At 28.6% G+C, this 22,940-nt stretch overlaps 2 protein-coding genes and 1 non-coding gene across 4 annotated transcripts in view; all 3 read right to left on the bottom strand.

Annotated features, from left to right (window-relative positions):
* Positions 1-5,147: 5,147 nt before the first annotated feature.
* On the bottom strand, positions 5,148-14,366 carry RpS4 (ribosomal protein S4). 2 transcript variants are annotated; one of them, XM_014436283.2, is made up of 6 exons: positions 14,212-14,366; positions 13,564-13,822; positions 13,393-13,490; positions 12,833-13,004; positions 10,368-10,497; positions 5,148-5,332 (listed from the first exon to the last, which is right to left on the bottom strand). In XM_014436283.2, the coding sequence occupies exons 1-6, from the start codon at positions 14,320-14,322 to the stop codon at positions 5,203-5,205; spliced, it is 900 nt and encodes a 299-aa protein (XP_014291769.1). In that variant the 5' UTR covers positions 14,323-14,366; the 3' UTR covers positions 5,148-5,202. The 2 variants fall into 2 exon arrangements, with proteins under 2 accessions (XP_014291769.1, XP_014291770.1); XM_014436284.2 differs by having other exon boundaries at positions 14,159-14,255.
* Positions 5,771-5,910, bottom strand: LOC112210093 (small nucleolar RNA SNORA16B/SNORA16A family). Its single transcript, XR_002944989.1, has one exon. It is a non-coding gene; the product is annotated as a small nucleolar RNA SNORA16B/SNORA16A family (small nucleolar RNA).
* Positions 14,367-18,061: 3,695 nt separating the features above from the next.
* Positions 18,062-22,940, bottom strand: part of LOC106690747 (probable tubulin polyglutamylase TTLL2) — a gene marked incomplete at its 5' end in the record, with an annotated part of 28,384 nt that continues 23,505 nt past the window's right edge. Inside the window, 2 exon segments of the mRNA XM_067051126.1 lie at positions 18,062-20,219; positions 22,116-22,254. Of these exon segments, the coding sequence (XP_066907227.1) occupies positions 19,828-20,219; positions 22,116-22,254 (531 nt within the window).

Genomic DNA, 22,940 nt, shown 5'->3' with positions numbered 1-22,940 from the left:
AGGCCCCGAAGGGACCTCTTTCACACACTGCACTGCAGACATATTGCCGCCCTGTGTTCATTGCAAATAGCTCTCTTACATTGCAGACATGTCAATTTCGTCTTCCTGTCCTTTCCACTTTCACAAAAAGAACACTTTACTTGTTTCTCCAAGATCGTATATTTATTTATTTGCACATATATTCCTAAAATGTCTTCAATACCTAGGCGCAGTGACCGACGAAGTGCCTCTGCCTGTAGCCTCCTCTTTAGGCAGGGTTCCAGAAGTGAATATCCCGGACCAAAAAGGAAGTCTTTGTGTTTCATTTTATTTTCCCAGAGTAAACAATATCACACTGTTCACCCTGGCATGATCCAAAATTCCAAAAAAAAAAAACGGAGTGGCCATCCCCTTGCTTTTCTGGCCGTTGAGTACACCTAACACATTTGGTCAAAAGTATCTGTTCATCCTTTATTTAAATTATAATCATGTATGACGTGTGGTTTACCAGATTCTTTATTGATTGCATCATCTTGCATTGTTGGTTGGGTGCCATTTTGTCATTAGCCTTCCTCTCTTGTCTATTTAGTTAATCATCAAATCTCAAGCAGTATGAGAGGAAGCTGAACCTATTCATGGGAATGGTGTGTCGAAATAAAGGATGGCCCCTTTTTATAGAGTAAAGTTCCTCTAATGAGAGTTTACCGGATTTATTCTGTCCTGAAATATATAACAGTCCAATAAATCCCAGAATCTCTGCCTCATCAGTATATTTTTGGTATGTCTGCACAGAAGTGATCGTGTCACGCCTTCAATGAATTTCTTCGTTTGTATACTTTGTAATTTCACTTATTATATCATATATGGTTCACTTATCATATATTATATATGGTGAAAATAAGAGGTTCCATGCCTCCAAAGGGCTGGAAATATTCTTGCCAGGCCCCTTAGGACCAGACAAATGTCGTAATAAATTTTTTATTTTTTTCTGCCGCTTGTCGAAGGTAGTTCAGTACTCCACTTATGTCCATTTTTATCCCTAATAATTGATAACCTTCCCGCTTTAGGGCCTTTTGGATCTCTAACATCCTCAGCCTCTTCTTCTGTGTCTGAATTCTCCTGAGATAGCACCTCCCCATCATCATCTTTACTGACTTCACCTCCAAAGTATTCCTTTTGCATTTGTTCCTCTTTATCTAACTCCAAAAATAATTGTATTTCTTCCGGGATTGAATACGTTTTGCTGGCAGCAGCCATCCTAAAATATCAGATCCCGACGTTAATTACTGAATTGAAAATACTACATAACAAAAAATTTATAATAGCTTACCTGAATGATTTGGAACTTCAAAATAACACAGAACTCCTTCAGGCAAGATAACCTGACCAAATTGGCTCACTAGAATGTTGAATATTCTCTTCACACTCACACAAACGATACACTGGGGTGCGAGTTACCCTAAACACTTTCACTTAGGACACTCTGAGGTGTGAGATACCCCAAGACTAGTTCAAATCACAATAAATGGCAAAATAAGACTGACACATGGCAGCAGAATTTCAGAATCAATTATGTTATGAATGATAGTTATTTACATGGGGGGGGGGGTTTAGCAAAAGAGCTACACATGTAGGAATTATTCAATATTTTCAAAGTGCTGGGGAATATGACACCCCAGTGTGTCGTTCTAGGGTTAATTTTCGAAGAATACTTAGTTTCATAGTTGTAAGCAAAAAGCTGATATAAGATCCAAAATTTTGGCTTTTTCTTTTTTTAATTGTGAATCTGGCGGTAGGCGAGGTGATAAACCTAAAACTTGGATTAAAGCTAAGATACATGTGCTTCAGTGGCATAGCGAAACGTGGGAGGGGCCTACCTAAATAATGGGGGCAGTAATATTTTCCTCCACACCCTGCGGCTGACGCTCACGCTACCACACTGGTGTTGCCAGTAAAATAGATGGCAGCACTCCATGGCCTCTTCCTTTTTTCCCGCTTTTTCTCAGAGAAAAATAGTGCAATTTTTAATACAAAACGTTATGAGGAGAGAGGTACAACATAGATATAACCATTATTGATTGATTTTTTTTTTTTTTTATCAAAATGTTAAACCTTATACAAATAATACCTCAAACAAATTTTGATTGACAGATGGTGTGAAAAAAATCTTGAATCAAACACATTTCGATTGGAAACAGAAATTTTAAATACCAAAATAATGCTGCCACTTGAAGACATGGCAAGAGGTGGGAGAAAATTACACCCTTCAACCTGTGGTGTCATCTTGAAGACTTGGGTCTTCCAATACTTTCTTATAATTACACAATAAATTTCTTTTTAAGAGATATAACCAAATAAAGGATACTTTATTAACTATATTTGGTACTAAACATTTCTGCTAAAACACACCTCTATAATACAAATTTTAGTTTGTGTTCACTTTTAATATGTCAAACATATTACATACTGGCACTTACAGGCTAGGCAGATTACAACCGCAAGCCGACCAAGCATACCATTTTCAATTTTATTAATCTACATTATTCAATTATAATTGACTACACCATAAATGTGGTGGTAAATGAGTATAAGATAGTGAAGTGTAAAAATCAGAATTGTAGACTTCAGAATCCCAATAATCTACTGAACGGGGAATAAAGAAGTTAAATTAAAATCAGTTGACTTTAAAATTACATTTATTTTTTGAACAAGGAATATTATCATTTCATAACCTTGTGTAATCTAGAATATCAATTTATTTATGTAATAACTTGACAATTTTGAAAGACTTCAGTATGCAAGATGACACTACAGGTTGAATGTTTTAACTAATCACTTTGACCCACATAAATAAATATTCTGATCTGTTCCATCCATGGTACATGAAACTTCCCATTGCTGAATCTCAATTTTTCTTTTAGCTTCTTGCTAAAAACAAAGTACATTTTTCATACGACCCAAGCACACTTTCAAAATTAATGGCAAATCAAGCCAAGTGTAAAGAAACATTGGGAAACCAGCTTTCTATTTAAAATCCAATATTAGTTTTAAAATTAAATATATAAAAAAAATAAACATACTCTTATAAAAAAACTTCCATCATTCTTCCGTGTTGTAAAACTTATATTTATTTATCAATATTTTCAACACTAGACTTGTTCAAGTGACATACGCAAATGAAACTGTAAAGTAAATTTGTTAAAACTGAGATCAGGTGCTACTACACAGAAAACTAATCAAAAATTAATATAAAATGGATAGTTCTTGTTGCAGTAAATCCTTCCAAAATTGTTGGGTCATCTAGGTTGATAAAACTGATATTTACATACATCTGATACAAAACACTTCACAGATTCCTATAACATCAAATCTATCTGATCTTAACAGAATAAACTTATAGATTTTCTTTAAGTGCTAACCCCAAAAAGTTCAATAATTACTTTCATGAGAATACTAAACCTTTCCTAATTTATTTAAATTATATTTGTAACCACACAAAAGAAATACAATGCTGGTTTCATCTCCAATTTAATGATTGTAGAAACTTGATTTTTTAGTTATAATTCTGGCTCAACAGATAATAGAAATGATCAAGATTGGTATGATTTGGGTGTATGAAATTAGTGCAATATTTGGCTTATCTTCTGCAATATAATGGTGTAAAATAAACCAAGAGCCTTATAAAAATATCAAAGTCAAGGTTACATAAAATAAGACCAATCAGGTTTCAGCATATATTAGATAGGTTACTTGAGATCTTGCTTCATGAGTGAAGAGCAGCTATTAGGCCAGTAGATGAGAAATTGGACGTTATGTAATTAGTCCTGGTCTTATATATATTCAAGAAAACTTAAATATATAATTTTACTAAAGGCTCCATTCTTATTATTACTGATCAATGTAGCTTCCCAAATGAAAAACTTACATGTGTGTGGTTTTGCAGAAATAATTTCAATCTGGTTATTGTAAAGCCATTATTTGTAGATTAAATATGCGAGCTTAAAGGGATATAGTAGCAATGATAAGATTACCAGGGAAACTTTCCAGTTTCCATACTAGGATCTTGTGTCAGCCGCAATTAAACCTTTTTTAATTTAAATATAATTTCTTCAATTTCTTGATACTGGTAATTATTTATTAAATAAATCAAATTGTATCCTGGTATAGTCTCAACACTTTTTATTACATCATCAGTTTCCATAGGATCTTGTGTCAGCCGCAATTAAAGCTTTTTTAACGTTAAGGAGTAGTGATATCCTTCTCTTAATAGTAAAAGAGTTAGTACTCGATTTACAATGGCACTATTACATAGCAGTGTGATATACAAAAGACCAATTGGTGGTTTAAGATTTCTTTTTTTTTTAAGGGAGGTGAAGAGGCTTAGTAAAGAGTAACCTACCTATTTTAATTATGATTAAAGGGAGCAGGAGAGGGAAGGTCAAGTTTTCACAATACATGGGTCCTATATCATTTGAACAGGCACCACACCACTACAGTACTGAGACAGCCCAAGTTGACGCTTCCATTCCCTCGGCCACTAAAAACTCTAGCGGTATGGAATTACTTGAAAACTAACAGTAAAAGCTTTGCTTTTAAACACGTATGTTGTTCAAAAAACATTTCGACAATAGTAAAATGATTGTTTAAAAGATGAACATTTCCAAAGGAGAGGGATAATAATAAAAAAGTTATAAGGATAATAACAAAATAAAAGTTACATGAGACTGTACTTATTTCAAAAATACCAGAAAAGGTGTTGCAGCCTTAATAAGCAAAAATAATATTAGCTTCACTAAAAATATAATTTCCAACATAGTTAACTTTGAGGTTGTTTCAGTCACTAGTCTACCCCTACCGTCGTCATAGCAGTTTATAAACCTCTGAATAAAAAATTACTTCAAGACAAAATTTTAAAACAGTTACCACCAGAGAACCATAAATTAGTTTAAGGAGACAAACAGTAAGAATATTTACTGGGGTTGCCGTAAATCAAATTCTAGTGGAAATACTTTGACATTTGTTCAAGGCTTAACATTCAAATAAAAGCACTAAATGAACCTGCTTTTTTAAGGCGACTTCATCCATGACATCCTAAACAAAAGACTTTTCATTACACTAGAATAACGCTTTAGGTGAGAGGTATGTGATTTACTAATTTAAATAAATGATACATTTTTCAAAACTTTTATATTTTTTAAAAATATTATTACAACTTCATGCTTTTTAGCTGGATGCACCCTTTGCCGCAAGCCTCTTATCCCTCTCTTCAGCAATACTGAGTTTCACACCCTTACCCTTAGGCAATGAAACATAAGCTTTGCTACCCTTTCCAATGATGAAAACGTTATTCAATCTGCAAGAAAAATAATAAAATAATTTTAATAACAAACAAAATAAAATAACAATTATAATAAACATATGAATCATTTTTTTTTTTTTTTTTTTGGTAGGTTTCAATACATACTGATAAAATCTTTGTACCATTCACTTACAATGTTGTGATGTAAAAATATCATAACAACAAGGAACAATAGAAAATGAAAAAATTCAATATAGGCCCTAAACTTTGCTGCAGGCACCATCTGTTGCAAGAGCTTGGATCGAGGCCTTAAATGCACCTTACTGTAAATGCAGTGCTTGGTAGCATTACTTGTCAAAGAATGCAGTAAAATTTAAGCCAAGACTAAAGAAATATAAAAAACACTATTCTAATTAATCCATCTAAATAAAAACTATAATGCGTAACTTATGCAAATAAAACAATGTTTCAACAGTTCTGGATTTAAAAAGCATATGTCTCACACCGTGGGTAGTACTGAATCATTATAAATAAAACCACCCAGTGACCATAGCAGTGGACATTAATATTGGCCCTGTTTTGACTGTAATATCTACATTATAAAAAATATCACAGCTTCGATGAGAGCCTTATAATGACAACTATATGATATATATTAATTCCAATACCACAGCAGTAATAAATCCTCTTTAAGATTTATTGGTGTAATATAACAAATTTGTAGGGGATGCATGATGATATGAGTATATTTGATAAATAACTATAAAAAAATGAGCTTTAAAATCAATAAGGTCATCAAACAAATATTATTTTTTAGAACAAAAATTAGCTAATAGATAACAAGACAGTACCGGTTACTGTTACCAGTTACCAAGAAGTAACAAAGTTGACTGGTCAATATTTATATTAATATAAATTTGTACTATACACACAGGAAATAAAATTATCTATCATGAATGTTTAACTTGCAATAGAAATCCAATACTAAATATAAACATTAATAACGGAGGTCATAGTAAAGTAGAAAATACACAGAAAGCATAATAATTCCTTTAATGTGGGTTGACATTTTGGCATAAGTTGTAGGCTTTCATCAGGGTGACGAGACCACAAAGTTAAGAAAAAGTGAATTCGTTTACACTTACATTGTTCGTTCATGACCCCATTATTCCCTCACCAACTTTTCTGTGATTCCATCAATGGTCAATGACAATAACTACCATTACAATATACTAAACTTTAATCTTAAACTTGTTTTCTTTATTATTGTATTACAAATAAGCAAAATTTCTGCAGTAAAACAACATTTAAAAAACTGGCTATAATATATTTTGAACATTAATAAAAAGCAATAATATATTTCTAGTTAACATCAAGGAATGTATTCTAATAAGAACAAAAATGTTATGTCTCACACCGTGGGTAGTACTGAATTACTACAAAATTATCCAGTGACCATTGCAGTGGACATTGATATTGGCTCTACTTTGACTGCCACATTTATATTATAAAAATATAACAGCTTCGATAAGAGCCCCATAATCACAACTAAATGAGATCAATTTGAAATAAATTATATTCTCTATAAAAATCCAGTGCATCAGGAGAAACAAAAATTGTTTATTTCTGTTATGAAGGGTTAAATGTTGCTATCTACTTTACAATACAATTACATTTTTATACAGTAATGACAGAGTTATCAATATATTTCAAAACATATACAATCCCATTTAAAACAAGCTGAAGAAGTCAAAAACATGTCTCACACCGTGGGTAGTACTGAATCATTACAAAATCACCCAGTGACCATAGCAGTGGAAATTGATATTGGCTCTGCTTTGACTGCAACATCTACATTATAAAAATATCACAGCTTCGATAAGAGCCCCATAATAGCAACTATATGATCATTTTGAAATTAAATACAATACATATATAATAAATAGTGGGAACTCCAGCACCAGGAGAAATGAACTTTGTCCCTAATCTTTTTAATTGTCCATTCCTATTTTTAAGGGTTCAAAATTTCAATATGCTTAGATAGATATTTTATGCAGTTATAGTATAACAGTCGTGACTCTCAAATGCAACAAACATCATAAACAGTTTAAGTCAGATTACTGGAGATTAAATAGAAATGTGCTACGACAGGAAGACACTCAAAATATATTTATTGATTATGTACACATGCATTTATATAGTTATGATCTTGAAGAAAATATCTATGCAAAACATAGGCCACTAAACAGTATTCACCACCACCTTTCATAACTCCTTTAAAGGTTATTTCTTTCTTAGTGCAACTTCCAAAAACTCAAACTAAATCTTTTCATCCTTTTTCCTCTATTTATCAAAGTTTAGTGTTCTGTGTTATCTTTTTCCACTTACATCAGGTTCAGACACAATTCAACTAACTAATAAAATACAAACATTGAACTACACAAAACTCGATATGGGAAATTTAAAAAAATATGTTCTAAGATGAAGAGTAATAATTCATGTGCAATATTTAATAAGAGACAGAAAGAGTAGGAGTACAACTTTCTGTCTCTCTTGCACACATTATCAAGAATGTGCAAACTAGCATTCTCTCAGACTACTGGATGTGTTGAATTAAAGAGACCCTGCTACATTAATTCGTAATATGTATATATTTAATGCACTAGATATAACCGAACATTTATACTATATATAAACATATAAACCAAAAAATGTCTCACACCGTGGGTAGTACTGAATTATTACATAATTACCCAGTGACCATTGCAGTGGACATTGATATTGGCCCAACTTTGACTGTAATACCTATATTATAAAGATATCACAGCTTCGATAAGGGCCTTATAATAACAACTATATGACCATTTTAAAATAAAATATTCCTGTTGTGAAGGGTAAAATTTTGTTATTTACATTTTTATAGAATTATGCTTTTTTGTAGTTATGCTATTAAATTAATAACTACATACATTCAATTGAATTTATAGCATATATCTTTGATGCACAGTCATAAGTAAAATATGAATTTTTCAGGAGACCAAAAAGAAAGTTCAAAACATTATGTAAAATCTAATTATTGATATTTTTGTAATTGTTATTTTTATAAAACAATATAGTAGTAAGTCTATCTGAAGCATAAAGACCATAATACCAACCGGTAGCTCTGATTTGGTGCTATAATTTGACATAATTTCCTAATGCTCAAAAAGTGACTTAAGCCCTTATAGCACTCATATATTAGCACCAAAGATATTATCTCATAACAAAAATAGCAGCAAAAATAAAAGAATGTCTCACACCGTGGGTAGTACTGAATCATTACAAAATCATCCAGTGACCATATCAGTAGACATTAATATAGGCCTCATTTTGACTGTAACATTTACCAATCAAAAATATTACAGCTTCGATCGAGACCTCCTTTCTTTCCTTTAATCTACAATTAAATAAAGTAACTGATTCTTATTTTCGAAATGAAATACCTTGAATGCACCTATTCAAACATAATATTTGAAATATATAATAATTAAGATAATGTGTGAGTAATAAACCCCATATTTGTGTAAAAGGAGCTTCAATATACCAGTGACAATTCTGAAGAACCTGATATTTTAATCAAATGAAAATTAAGTATTTCATAATAACATTATACTAAATGAAGATTATGTAGTATAATAACATTAAACTAGACTATGTAATGTTCAGATATAAAAACTTTAATAATTATAGAGACATTTACTTTATATATGTATTGTATTGTTCGTGAGAAACACTATACAATCATGTCAAATATTAACTACCACATGCAGTATGACATTATCCAACTCATTCCTAATAAAACACAAAATACACTGCAGAAGTTTTAATTTAAGTTATTGCCATAGAATGAATTAAAATGTGTGTGTCTCTATCATATAATCTGCCACATGGAACACTAACAACTTAACAATTTCCACATCTCATTTTACTATACAAAATCTAATACAAACCATAAATTGTAATTAAGAACTATAAAAAAACATATTTATGGCATTAGGGAATCCAACATATGATATGTGAGATCACAGAATTAAAACTATAAAAATTCAAACTAATTTCCTAGCTTAGGCAGTCAAGAATGGAATGCTTGATGGAAATGCTTAGAATAAATTAATTCTCATTTAACTAATGGATGAAATATTTTTATTTTAAACTTAACACTAGTAAGTAATAAATAAGTAGTCACATGTCATCAAAGAGATTAAATAGGACCATTATTGAGAGTAAATAGTCCCTCTATTCATTTATGTGAAGAGGAAAAACAAAGGAATAACAAACTCTTGTTTGAATGTGAAAAGAAAACATGAAGTTAATGACAATAATGAAACAAAGCATAAACATTAATTTTAATAAATTTTTCTTACTTTTTAATATAAAAATATATTGTTCTTGATGCTTTGTATCCTATAAAACCGATATAGTACAAAAGATAAGTTGAAATTATATTTTTAAAAAAATGTGGTAACAACTAATTTGTGATTAGTTAAAATAAATAAATTTAAATATTAATACAAATAAAATAAAATTACTTAAAATAAAGTCTACAGAATTGAAACTGTACAAAATTGTTTATTTCAACCAAAATAAAGGAAAAAATGAATTAGTTTTTTTAACACAAATGCCAAAAAAAAAAACAGCAGTTATGACTGTAACATTAAAATTGTCTGATACCACAACTTTGATGATGGTCTTAAAATTTATCTATTATTAGTGCTTTAAATACTATTATAGAACATTTCTTAAACAATTATATTATTCCACAATATAGTTAATAAGTAGATTTAAATTAAATTTAAAAAATACTAGTACAGTATCAAGTTCACAATATAAGTGAAATAATCTCAGTACTGGCTAGGTAAGTACGAAAACAAAAATTAATAGAATAATGCAATGGATTTAAAACCAGCATATTACAACACATAATCAAGCTTAGGCGAGCAAGGATTATTAAATATTAAAGGATCATTAAAAATCTAAAAAAATAAAAGGCTCAATGCTCAATATCACTAAAAAAATGTAAAGCAAAAGTTACGGAAGGTAAATCACATACCGTGTGGCAAAAGTGTGTCCACTAGCATCCTTGATATGAACAATATCAAAAGATCCGGGATGTCTTTCTCTGTTTACAACAGTACCTACTCTTCCCAAGTTACGACCTCCAGTAATCATGCAAAGGTTGCCTAGAAAAAATAAAATAAATAATTTCATATCATCTAATTATGGCTAGCAGTATTGAATAAGAGCATGGTTAATTGAAAAAAAAATTAACTTGTACATATAAGAATTATACAGCAACAAGATATTCATAAAATTTAATATATCAGACAACATACTTAGTACATTGTAGTGACATTTTACATCTCTGGTAAAGTAAAATAAAAAAATGTTAACTTTTGCTATTAACAGAGCAGAGACATTAAAAATAGAACAATAAAATGTAAATATTGTGAAAAATATAAAAAAGTTTATATTAATTATGCAAAGAAAACATTATTATTTTGATGATAAAAGAAAAGTATATGTTTTAAATGTAAAAAGTTATGATTCATTTCATAGGTCTGAATTAAGAATTATTTATGATTTATAAATAATTTCTTGGAAACATAGGCTTATTAGACATCTTAAATAGTATATCAATACATTGTGCTCATAAATAACATTTATTTAATCATTTGTAAGTAAAGTGAATATTTCGTAAATTTAAATATTTCAATATTGGATAATTAGAATGATTTATGTCAAGACACCGGAACAATGCAGTCTACATAAAACAAGCACCGAATGCCATGCATTTATAATTAATAATATACATCAATAACACAAACTTATAAAACTTGTTATTTTATTTATATGAAGCACATTAACTTTTTAAAGAAAAAACTAATCAACAATTATTTCTTAACATAATGAGACAGAAAAGTGATAATAAAAAAGGAAAATGACTTGCACTTGTCAGACTATTAAACCGATACGAGGAACTGAGAAAGACAGAACTAGACAGCCTCTTCTAAAAACTCGAAGTAACAAGACGTGTACAAATCTGATCAAAAAAGTTTATTTACTTTTAGAATATAATGCACATGGCACATATTTTTGAAGATTTTTATAAAATTAACTAGGAGTCAAATATAATAAGACAGAAGTCAACAATGAAATGTTTGATTGAATTTAATTAGAATCATGATCCAATAAATAATACGACTTTGAAACTAAAGTATTTAAAGATAATATAAGTGAAGTAGTGAAATGGAAATTATTAAGAAGACGCATCAAGAAAAAATCATTTTAACAAATATGAACTTCAATCGGAAAGTATTTTATTACATCTGTAAAATGTTTATATTTTTTGATCTAATGTTTCATTTATATATTTATGTTGTATCATTTGAATTTTAAGCTGTTTTTGTTTATATTAAAATTGCATTTCATAAATGAATAAACTATGTTTTCTCCTATAATTCAAACATTCCTGGAATGAATTAGCTATAAAAAGCTTAACTTTTAAATTAAAAATGTTTAAAAGATAAATACTTTCTAATTTGATTAATGTTTAGTAAAGATAATATTAAATTCTAATTGTAGTTTTCATTATAAGAGTTATTTACATAATAATAATAAATTGTAGTTAGATGCAGATTTGTTTTCAATATTTTAAATAAAACTAATTTTGATATAATTCAAATATATTATATATTAAAGATTGATCAAATAAAGTCAAATGATCTCTTCATCAGATGAGTAAGGAAGTATTAAATTATCATTTCTAGAAAAAACTATGATCAAATGCCATAGGTCTATTTCATCACTTGAAGAGAATATAAATATTAAACATTAACAAGTATATTCAGAAAGGCTAAAATAACGTAGAAGTTAGTTTTAAAAACTTAGGTTGATCAAAAAGTTCAAAATCTTTCTCTGGTAAAGAATAGTCACAACGAAAATTATTTGATATATGTTAATACCAACATTTCATAAATAAGCAGTATTGTATTGTTTATTGACAAGATATTAATCACTAGGTAACAAAATTCCATCTTGAAGACACTCGTGAGGTAAAGATTTAAAAACATGATCAATCTCATATAGTTAATTTTTATTTCATTCATATTTAATTCTAAATTTTTAAATTCTGCATCTGACTAATTGGGTTGAAAAAGAATCTACAAATAAAAAAACTAATTTTATCTAAATTTATTTTTTAACAAAATTTTTGAAAGAAATAATAGAAAAACTTATCAACTTATATTTCAGATTATAAAGCCAATATTAAGTATATTTATCTTTAACTACTCCATCACCTTGTGAAAAAATTACATAGGGAAAAATATATGATCTATGATAAATATTAAGTGCAGAGTTAATCCGTAAGTTCAAAAATATATTTACACTGAAGTGTAAAAACATGTAAATATCCTAACATGCCTTACTTAAAACCATGTAGAAATAAGTAAAAGGAAATTGTGATGTGGAAACAAATCAGAACCACTTATTGACAGATATAAAACAAAAACATACCTGACTCCATTCGGATGATATCAATTATTTTGCCAGTAGCAATATCGAGCTGAATGGTATCATGAACTTTGACAAGTGGATCTGGGTACCTTATAGTCCTGGCATCGTGTGTCACTAAGTAAGGAATACCCTTAGGTCCAGTTTGCACTCTTTTAACTTTGCAAAGCTTATACTAGAATAAAATATATTAAAAATAACATTTATCAACATGAATACATAATTATGATGGATAAGAATGCTATTTGATTTAATAACAAAAGTAATTGTGCCTTGTGTCAAAATTACCATGTGCCACTAAAGTGAAAAGATCAACTATCATATGAAAACATGTAATATTCAACCTCAGACAATTACAAATCAATAAAAAGATAACTTGTTTGTAACTTTTAAAACATCAGTAACATTTATTATTAATTATAAGTGATGTCAACTAAACATTAAACAATACAAACAAGGGAACAACAATAAAAATATGTAAGCAAATCCTAAATCTTATTGGATACTAAGGGCACAGTAAAAATACCTATTACTTTAAATAATAGAAAAAACCTAATACTAACCTTGGCTTCATCACCAGTAATCCTGTGAATAGCGTAGCGCCCTTTAACATCATAGATTAATCGAAAAAATTCACCAGTTTTCTCGATGCTGATCACATCTTAAATAAAAATCACAATTAAGTAACAAATCTAAGGAAATATTTACCAAATATAAATTAAAACAATATTTACCCATGAAACCAGCAGGATAGTTGGGGTCTGTCCTTACTTTACCATCAATTTTGATCAGTCTTTGCATAACAATTTTGGTCACTTCAGTATTGGTAAGGGCATACTTGAGTCTATTACGAAGAAAAATAACTAAGGGCAAGGATTCCCTCAGTTTGTGTGGGCCAGAGCTGGGTCTTGGGGCAAAAACACCACCAAGTTTGTCCAACATCCATGATTTTGGAGCATTTAAACGCTTCAGATGCTTCTTAGGGCCACGAGCCTGCAAAATAAATGATAGAAATCAATTCATGTATATAAATATTTAGCAAATAAAAGCCGAAAACAGCACTTATTACTAAACTTTAATAGGTTATGTTACGGTTACAACTTTAAACAATTTTCGGAGTAATATTTCAAACTTTAAGAAATTAAAATTATATAAGTAGTAAAAAAAAATTAAATAAAAGGAAAAAGGTGAGAAGTATTGTTGACATATGAATCGCCATACAACGTGGGCAAAATCATTTCTAGGGGTTACTTTGAGTTATTTACAAGCGTTAATCAATTAAGAAAGGCCTAAATAACTTATAAAATTGACATATTTGGTCATAATTACCATAACTATAAGGATGAATTGAAATAATAAACTAACTATAAGAGAATGCCTACCATAGTGGAACACGGGAAAGAAAGAACTTCACGAGGCTCGTTCAACTGCCATGTGAATAAAGGGCGTCCATTTTCCTCGTTAATGGCTACTGTATATTTATTCCTTTTCATACATTAGTATTAAAATTAAAGCAATATCGTTCAATAAGCCTGGATTTCCACAAATCTTTAATTTAAAATTTTTTTAAGAACAGAATGGATTTATTGATCATAAACAAATTCTCAAAGGTGTATTGTAACGATTCAGATAGTTTAAGAGAATAAGTGAAGGTGCTGACCGGGAGTTTTAAAAACAGGATCTGTTTGTCCTGATTCTACACTAGTTAGATCTAGTTTTCGATTATTTTTTTGTTAGATAACTGTTTAAGAAACTCATTTAGCTTAAACTAACTTTAACCAAGCCTATTAATTTGAACCACAGACTTTTTTTAATACTAAATAGATCACATTTACTTAATAACGAAATTTCAAACTTTTATCCTTAGTTAGGAGCTCCAAAACTAACAAATTCTTTCAAGCATATAATAGATCAAAATACGATGCAAATATTTATGTTGCACTAAGGATAGAAATAGCATCATTAATAATCTCACTGGACTTAAATAATTGTGTGTTGTATTTTAATAATTATTAGTAGACCACAGTGTTGGGCAAAAAGTAATTGCAATTACATTTTACTACAATTACAGTGGTTCATCAAGTAGTTGAAACTATTAATTAAAAAAGTAATTTCATTTCCATAGTTTCCAATTACAATAATTGTTGAGTAATTGCAATTACTATTACTTTTTACCAAACACTGTTAGACCACTTACTGTAAAACTGCAAGCATTTTTTGCCAAATAAAAAGATGAACTTCCTATTTACAAAAGATCGAAAAAGTTCAGAGTTGAAAAAAAAAATGAGGTATGATCAAAAACTATCCTTATGTCCCATTTACAATTGAAAAAAAAAAAGTTAGTTTTGTAACTGAAAGGTGTAATTTTCTTTAAATTTTCTTGAATACAAATCTCAAACTGATTAAATAATCAAACATATTACATTTTATTAATGAAATAAATTAAGATGGATAAGACTTATTGATAGAAAAACAACTATAACTATGCATGAAAACTTAAGGGGAATAAGAAAAGAATTCAAGCTGCAATATGGAGACACAAGGAATGGCCAGGGCTGTTATGGAGGATATATAGTAGCATCAATGTTACAAACAGTGACATCAACCAGTTTTAGGATGAATTCTAGATCCTTAGATGATAGCATCATAGAGTAAATAAGTAGAGAAGGCTAAATGGCTAGGAAAAAATTAAGTACAAAAAAATAATAACTTTGATGTATTTTATAAAAATAGAACTCTTGTTCCTAAGGAAACGAATCTTGTCCCTGGATTCATTCATCCCTGGAAACAAAAATGATTCTAGGTATGCATCCACTGTTTTTAAATTACCTGATTAAATTATTCTATGAATATCCATACTTAGTAGAATATGTGATTCTCATTTGAATTCAAATGCATATTATTTTGTAGTTGTAGTATGGAAAATTAAGATAAATAAAAAATCAAGGAACATATTTTTATTTATTTCTTATTAAAAAAACTTTAGTTATTTAAATACTTTTTGTTGTAATATTGCTTCGAAAGTTATAAATTGTATTTAAAAACGAAATTTAGAAATATTTGCTGGAACTTAACATTATTATGTACTTTAACTATGGCAGAAAAGACGGTTTATCCTACAGGTAAGCAAATTATGCTAGCTAGACTGAGTTCGAAATTTGCTCCACCATGAATTGATGAGTTGATTTCTTCATTCTGTCTTAGGACTCAAGCTTGCTAAACTACAAACCCCTGAATACATTGACCACCATGGCCTCAATAAATCAAATATATTGTTAGTTACATATTAATTATATGTATAAAGAATTAGGACATACATAACACACTCAGGTAAAAATATTCAATTTAAAAAAAAAAAAATTTTATTACTTTAAATTATTTCACCTGTATTACAAAAAAATGAAAAAGGAAACACATTTATTATGTAGGATTTTAAAATAAAGCAATTAATGTTAAGTATTAGAAATAAAATAAAAATAGATAGTTTTCCATTTACAAATTTTTTTTTTTTTAGGTAAATAAATATATTTCCTGAATGTGAACTTTATTTTTTATTTATTTTAAATTTAAAAAATGACAAAATTAATATAATTTTAAATATTTTTTTTTATATTAAAACATGACTAGAAAAAAAAATCTTTCATGTAGGTACTTAGTTTAGTGCTGCCTCCTTACAATTTCTATTGAATACATAATTATCTCTTTGAAGGCCAATGATCTGTTGTTTGAGAAAAATAATTTGCCTTAAATTATTCAAGCATAAGTATGTTCTTTCCTATTAATAGTAATGACAACATTTTTAAAAACAAAAAAAAATGTCTATATTTTTCAAAAATATTGCAGGAATTGAAATTAAAACATATAAAAACATTAAAAGTTGAAAAAATTGAACAGAATCAAACAAATCATTGATAAAAGAATGAGAAGGAAAATTTATCTGAGAAAGAAACACACTAAAAAAGTTAATTTATGTTTCACCATAATCATATAGAACAGGGTTATTTCATTTTAATTCAAAATAATTTTGAACCTTACCTTATCAAATTTAATTAAAATCTACCTCAGATATTCTGTAGGTAAAGACTGAGAAAAAAAGTGAAATTTTTCTGAGATATGTCTGTTCCTTTTTTAATTATATCACAGGAAAGTCCTCATTAATGGGGGAAAAAAAAGAATGTTTTGGAATTGCTATTGAAGCTTCCCTAATTTAATTAGAGATGTGGAATATGTGTCATCTTACAGTATATTCCATCCTCTTTTATATGATATAGAACACTATATATGTTAGAATAAGATAAAGTTTCTCAAAACCTATTTTAATTATGTACCTAACTAAAATGTTCAATTTTTTTTTCACCTTGTAATCTACAAGGGATGTACAGTGGCCAGTGGTGAGTAGCCATGCTAAAATAATAATTTTCTTTGTTCTACTTGTACAATTCGAAAACTAAATTTCGTGATTTAGAAAACTTTTCATTCATTGGTATCATTATCATTTTTCTACGATGAACTTTCAGCCAAAAGAAAAAAAAAATTACATTTAAGCATAGAGATAACTTTTGATAAAACGTTGAATATTTCTGGAACACTCTAAATACCATTTGTTCATTTCCATAATTATATTAAAAATACTGTTGACAATTTTTCCAAGGTATCAGAAGCTTGCAAAAAGCAGCTTATTAATCAAATCATTTACTTCTGTTTTATGTTTATTCTTACTAATACTTTAATAGTAGCATTATTTTAATAATTAATATGATAGAGAGTTGAGATTATGAGAGTGAAGCTTTCCTTTTTAGTTTGTTACAGTGAGTATTTAGGTTGATATATGAAATGTTCATAATCTCATAACTGGCGATTATAACACAAAAAATATTAGAAGGCAATCCTCTGAGATGGTAAGGTCTAAAAGTGAGTTGGAATGACATGGAATGACCCAGCTGTTAATATTAATAATAATGATCAACTCACTATAATTGAGAAACTTGTTATGAAAACAATTAATTCATTTTAAAAACTGATTCAAACCTTCCCCTTTATAAACTTCTCCTTGTTATAAACTTTTTTATTTATTATTTTTTTCACACATATGAAGAACAATCACAATAAAATATGAAAAGGAAAGAGGAATGATGGAAAAAATCATTTTAAAAAAATTTTTAATTGTATTAATACATTATAAGAAAAAGGTAACTGGTGAGCAAATAAGATATTAAAATTATTCAAGAGAATTTAAAATTTTTTATTTACACTTATTCAAGAACTACAGCTTATGTGAAACATTTATGTTACAATCTTTTCAATACTTCTATTACCACTTTGTATTGCTTTTCATGGTAGTGAAACTGTCAGCTATACCATATTAGAGTCAAATAATGATTTTGTGACTATAAAAAAGTACAAACAATTTAGAAAGTATAACTTGTTTAAAAAACCACCTCCATAATAATGAATTACCTCATTTTATATAAAGACTAATAGTAAACAATATATTATTATTTAATTATATAATTACTTAATACTCTGAACACAGTATTAGTTATATGATAGTAATAAAGTTTGTTGACTTTGAAATTATCACAATTTACAAAAATACTTCAATTGTGGGCTTAAGTCTTTTGCTAAAAGAAAAAAAAACACAATGTATAATCTAATTTAAAAAAAAATTAATATTCGCTTGTTAATTATGTAAGATCTCTGAAAGTTCTTAATCAATTTACACACTATTTTATTTTTCCAAAATATTCAGTGCCATCCTTGGAAAGTCCTTAGCTATTGGAATTCAGGATTTAGCCAATAGAAAAAAATTATAAACAAAATTAAACATTATTGGTTTTTACTATATGTATAAATGATCGACTGTATTACTTCAAATTATGAAGATGGCTGGGGTGGTGTCAGAAGAAAACAAAAAACAACAGTCCTGGCTGTTTCAATATCTGTCAGGCTGTTTCGATATCTCTTAACTGCAACAGCCCTGATGAAGCTTTACAAAGTAGAGCAAAACATTGACAAATAAATAGTTTTTAACTATTTTTTGTTTTCTTCTGACTGCTCCCAGACCATCTTCTTCATAATTATTGGCTCTGAGTTCAGAAAGTATACACTTTTTTCAAGATTATTATATACCAATCAATTTCTTTCTTTCTGAAAAATATTACTAATTCCATTAAATGATTTTATATTCTCAAAAAATTAGAGAAACCTAATGTGGCTTCAAGTAAAGTAGGCCAACAATTATATTTTTTTTATTTTTAGGAAAAACAAATCATATTTGTATTTAGCATCATCTAAAACCCCTAAGTACCATTCATCCAGGGTTAAAGCTGTTATTTGAATGGAGGGATAAATTCCTAACAAAACAAAAAAAAAAAAAAATCATTGGAATTGGACAATTATTAACAAAAATATGGCATGCTTAACATTTTGCCTAAATACATGTTTGATTTAAACTAAATTGGTATCAAACTACCCATTTTGTTCATTCAATCTGTACATTGTGCATTCTCAAAGCTAGCAGTAGCAAAACATTGCCAAGTCTGCTTGTGTATAATAAATCTATTATAAACAAAAGTAATTTAATTTTTATTTTTTTAAAATAATCTTTATAAATAGTATATGTACATATTTAGATATCTAATAACTTAACATTTTTTGAGTACATGACCTTACTCAAGCTTTTAAGTTTAGTTTAATGCAGGTATATAGATAGGAGAGTGAAGGAGCTTTCTTTGGTTATTTATTTTATTTTAAATACATTAAACAACCATTTGATCGAACCTATTCTTGCGCAATGATTTTCAGTAAAAAATTTAAATATGCACTATTAACACCTAACTGAATTGACACTGAATAAATGAATGAGGACTTCCCTGTTGGTTACAGAACTCATTTACATTCATCACACATTCTATTCCACCTATGACAAGGATTAAAGAAATCTTAGAATAAAATTTTAAAAAGTATATGAAGAATTATGATTTCACTTAAACACATTTCTAACTATTCTCCTCATGAAAGCCAGGAGCAGGATGCCAGACTGCATCAATAGCCAAGTAGTCTCCTATGAGCATGGAATCCTTCTTTTCATCTGGTGAGCCTTCGTTGGCAGTAAACACTTCCTTTACCATTTTGGATAGTCGACTCAAGTTGCCTACAACAAGTCTGACTTCATGATCTTTAACCCTTCCCTCTTTAACTGAATTCGGATGTCTTCTCCAACCACAATGTTCCTTAACCAGGAGTGGATAAACCCTAACCCAATCACCAGACTCCTTCAAACTACAGCGCCAGTCTACTCCATTTCCCCACTTATAGCCAGGTTGGTTTTCATCTAGTTGGCAACAACTTGAATCATCAGAATCACTTTTAGTCTTCATCCGGCTATTATCTAGTTACAAAAAGTAAGGGTTGTTAGTAACAAATAACTGACTTGGAAATAAATTTTATAAATCTTTAGATTAAAGTAAATAACTATACATTTGTATAAAATTTGTTTGTTTATTTAATTTTTAAAAATTATTAACCATATGGTGTCGAAACAACTGATTCAACTTACCCTTTTCAAATGAATTCTGTGCCACAACTAATCATAATAAAGTATTAGAGAAATAAAAACTACCCTGATTTTAGTTGTTATATACATGGACCTATCCTCTTCATTTATTACTCCTAATAACTCAATGCTTAGGGTCTCCAGATAAGCCTGAATTTCAGTTCAAATCCTCAGTCTAATCCCAGCCATTAAATTTTTACAAGGCTGTTCATACTCCAGCATTCAACAAATCTTTACATGTGTGATCCTCATCCCTCAAGAATTCCATTCCTTGTTCTCATACCATGTCTATATGTAAATTTCATTCAATTAAACTTCTTCTATGTACCAAATCTCCATTGGAATATATAATAGACTTTTTCAATTTATCATTTGTACATTTCCATTCTTATTCTAAAAATTTCTTTATATTCCTTACCAGTTAGGTAAGTAGAGTATTGTAATTGGGTCCGATTTTTTTTACTATAAATTTTTTAACAGATATATTGTTTTAGAGCCTCTGAGTCCAAAAAAAATCATTTTTGGCCATTGGTCTGCATATTTATCTTTCTGTTCAAAAGATCATCTCTCAAATGGTTGGCCAATTATGTTTCTTTTTTTTTATTTTATAGGATTTCACCTGTACCCAAGTGGGCAATAGGCAAAAACATGTTTATCTCTAGGCTGTAGCACCAAAACGGCTTTAACAATCTTTAAAGAAAGCCTTTTAAGTTTTCATATATAACATAAATTTTCAAAAAAATCAAGAAAAAGTTATGAAGAAAAGAAAATGTTGGTTACGTATAATTCAGAAAGCATACATTGTATATCCATTTATTTAGAGTCCACCTCCCACATTATATGACATTTTTATATTTTGAGAGGTGATACAATTCTCTATATAACAAAAAAAATGTTTAAATCAGACCAGTATTAGCAAAGATAAGGTGTGTTGCATTTTGTATCCATTTGTTCATAGTATCATGTATATAATTAAGTTTTTGATTGAAAATTGTTTCATTTTTTGATTAATTTAAAATCTATACATCTCATGGAATATTCCAACAAGAATTTATTAAATAAATAAATGCAAATTAAATTGTAAAATCTCTATCGGATCAATATTATTGAAGCTTTAGCAAGGAATTATTGGTCTTATCAGGCTAGATGGTATGAAAAATCGTATGAGAGAACAAACCTGATACTTTAATTCAAAAATTATTTTTATTATTTTTTTTAATCTAAGATTCTGATGCTTATATTTTGCAGTTTAAGTTAATATTCTATATGAATTTCAACAAGAATAAATAAAAACTATTATTATTACAAAAAAAAATAGTAAAAATAATTATTAGACATAAAAAATAATGGAAAAAATTAATAAAACAACTGTATGCTTCTTGGTATAACTTTCATGAAATAGCCTCTGTTAACTTCATTTATATAAATCTGATATAGATTAAGGAAAATAAAATTCGACTCATTCCAGTATAGAAATAAAATTCAAATCACTTATGAATTGGAACTAAATTAAATTCACATGGGAATTAAAAGCAAGTCGAATTGAAAGTGAAACAAAATTCAATTCACACAGGAATTGAAGCCATCTTATAATGATAATAGCATATTATTATCCACTCTTAACGTCTGTTCCTCCTAGTTTTTATAATTTAGGTACAAGCAGAATATACATGAAAAAAAGTTCAATATGATCATTCTTAGAAGTTAAAATTTTGATAGTTATAACCAAACCTTTATGATAGGCAGTGTATGAAGAAATATTTTTTATTGGAACATGATGATGTCTTCTGATTTGTTTCTCTTCTTGAGACAAAGTAATTCTATTGTTCTTGCTCCTAAGTGGTTTAGTCTTGAATCTTCCTTTTCTCAGCTAAAAGAATATTCTTATTATAAGAATTGTTACACCAATTATAACATTGATGTTAGTAAATGCTAAAAAACATTAACTGTAACCTATTAGAAATAATAATAATAATATTCTTTATTTATTCTGGGAATGATCCCTTTAGAATAATTTACAGGTGTCAAAATTAGGCTTTAGTCTTAGAGTAAATTACAAAATAGAGATGAAATTACAAGATGTCGTACAATAAAATAATACAGTGAATTTAAAAATATACAATTAAACAACCATAGTTAACATAATATATAAAATAATGATAAAACAAATAAAATGAAACCACTTGTCATATCATAAAACATAAGACGACTTCTGATAGTAAATAAAAGGAGAAAAAAAAATTATAAAAAATCAAATACAATTAAACTAAAAAGTAATAAATGAACAGATATAATTTCTGCTAGTGTACATATTTACAATTATAAACAAAGATCTAAGACATAAAATACAGAAAATATATAAAGCTTTTTTGAAACTTTCAATTGTTATTCTTCCGGAATTGGGTGGACAGAAGATAGTCAAAGATATGGGATTTGAAGATTGGAAGGGTGTTAGAACTTCAAATAAAGGAGGGAATAGAATTCCATAGGGAAGAGGAACGGATGAGGAAAGATCTACCAAAGGCTGCAGTTCGATGGGCAGTTACATATAAGTCT

Source organism: Halyomorpha halys, unplaced genomic scaffold (genome assembly GCF_000696795.3).
Source record: "Halyomorpha halys isolate HHAL.00 unplaced genomic scaffold, Hhal_1.1 Scaffold1856.1, whole genome shotgun sequence".
Lineage (NCBI taxonomy): Eukaryota > Metazoa > Arthropoda > Insecta > Hemiptera > Pentatomidae > Halyomorpha > Halyomorpha halys.
This window is presented reverse-complemented; position numbering and strand designations above follow the sequence as displayed.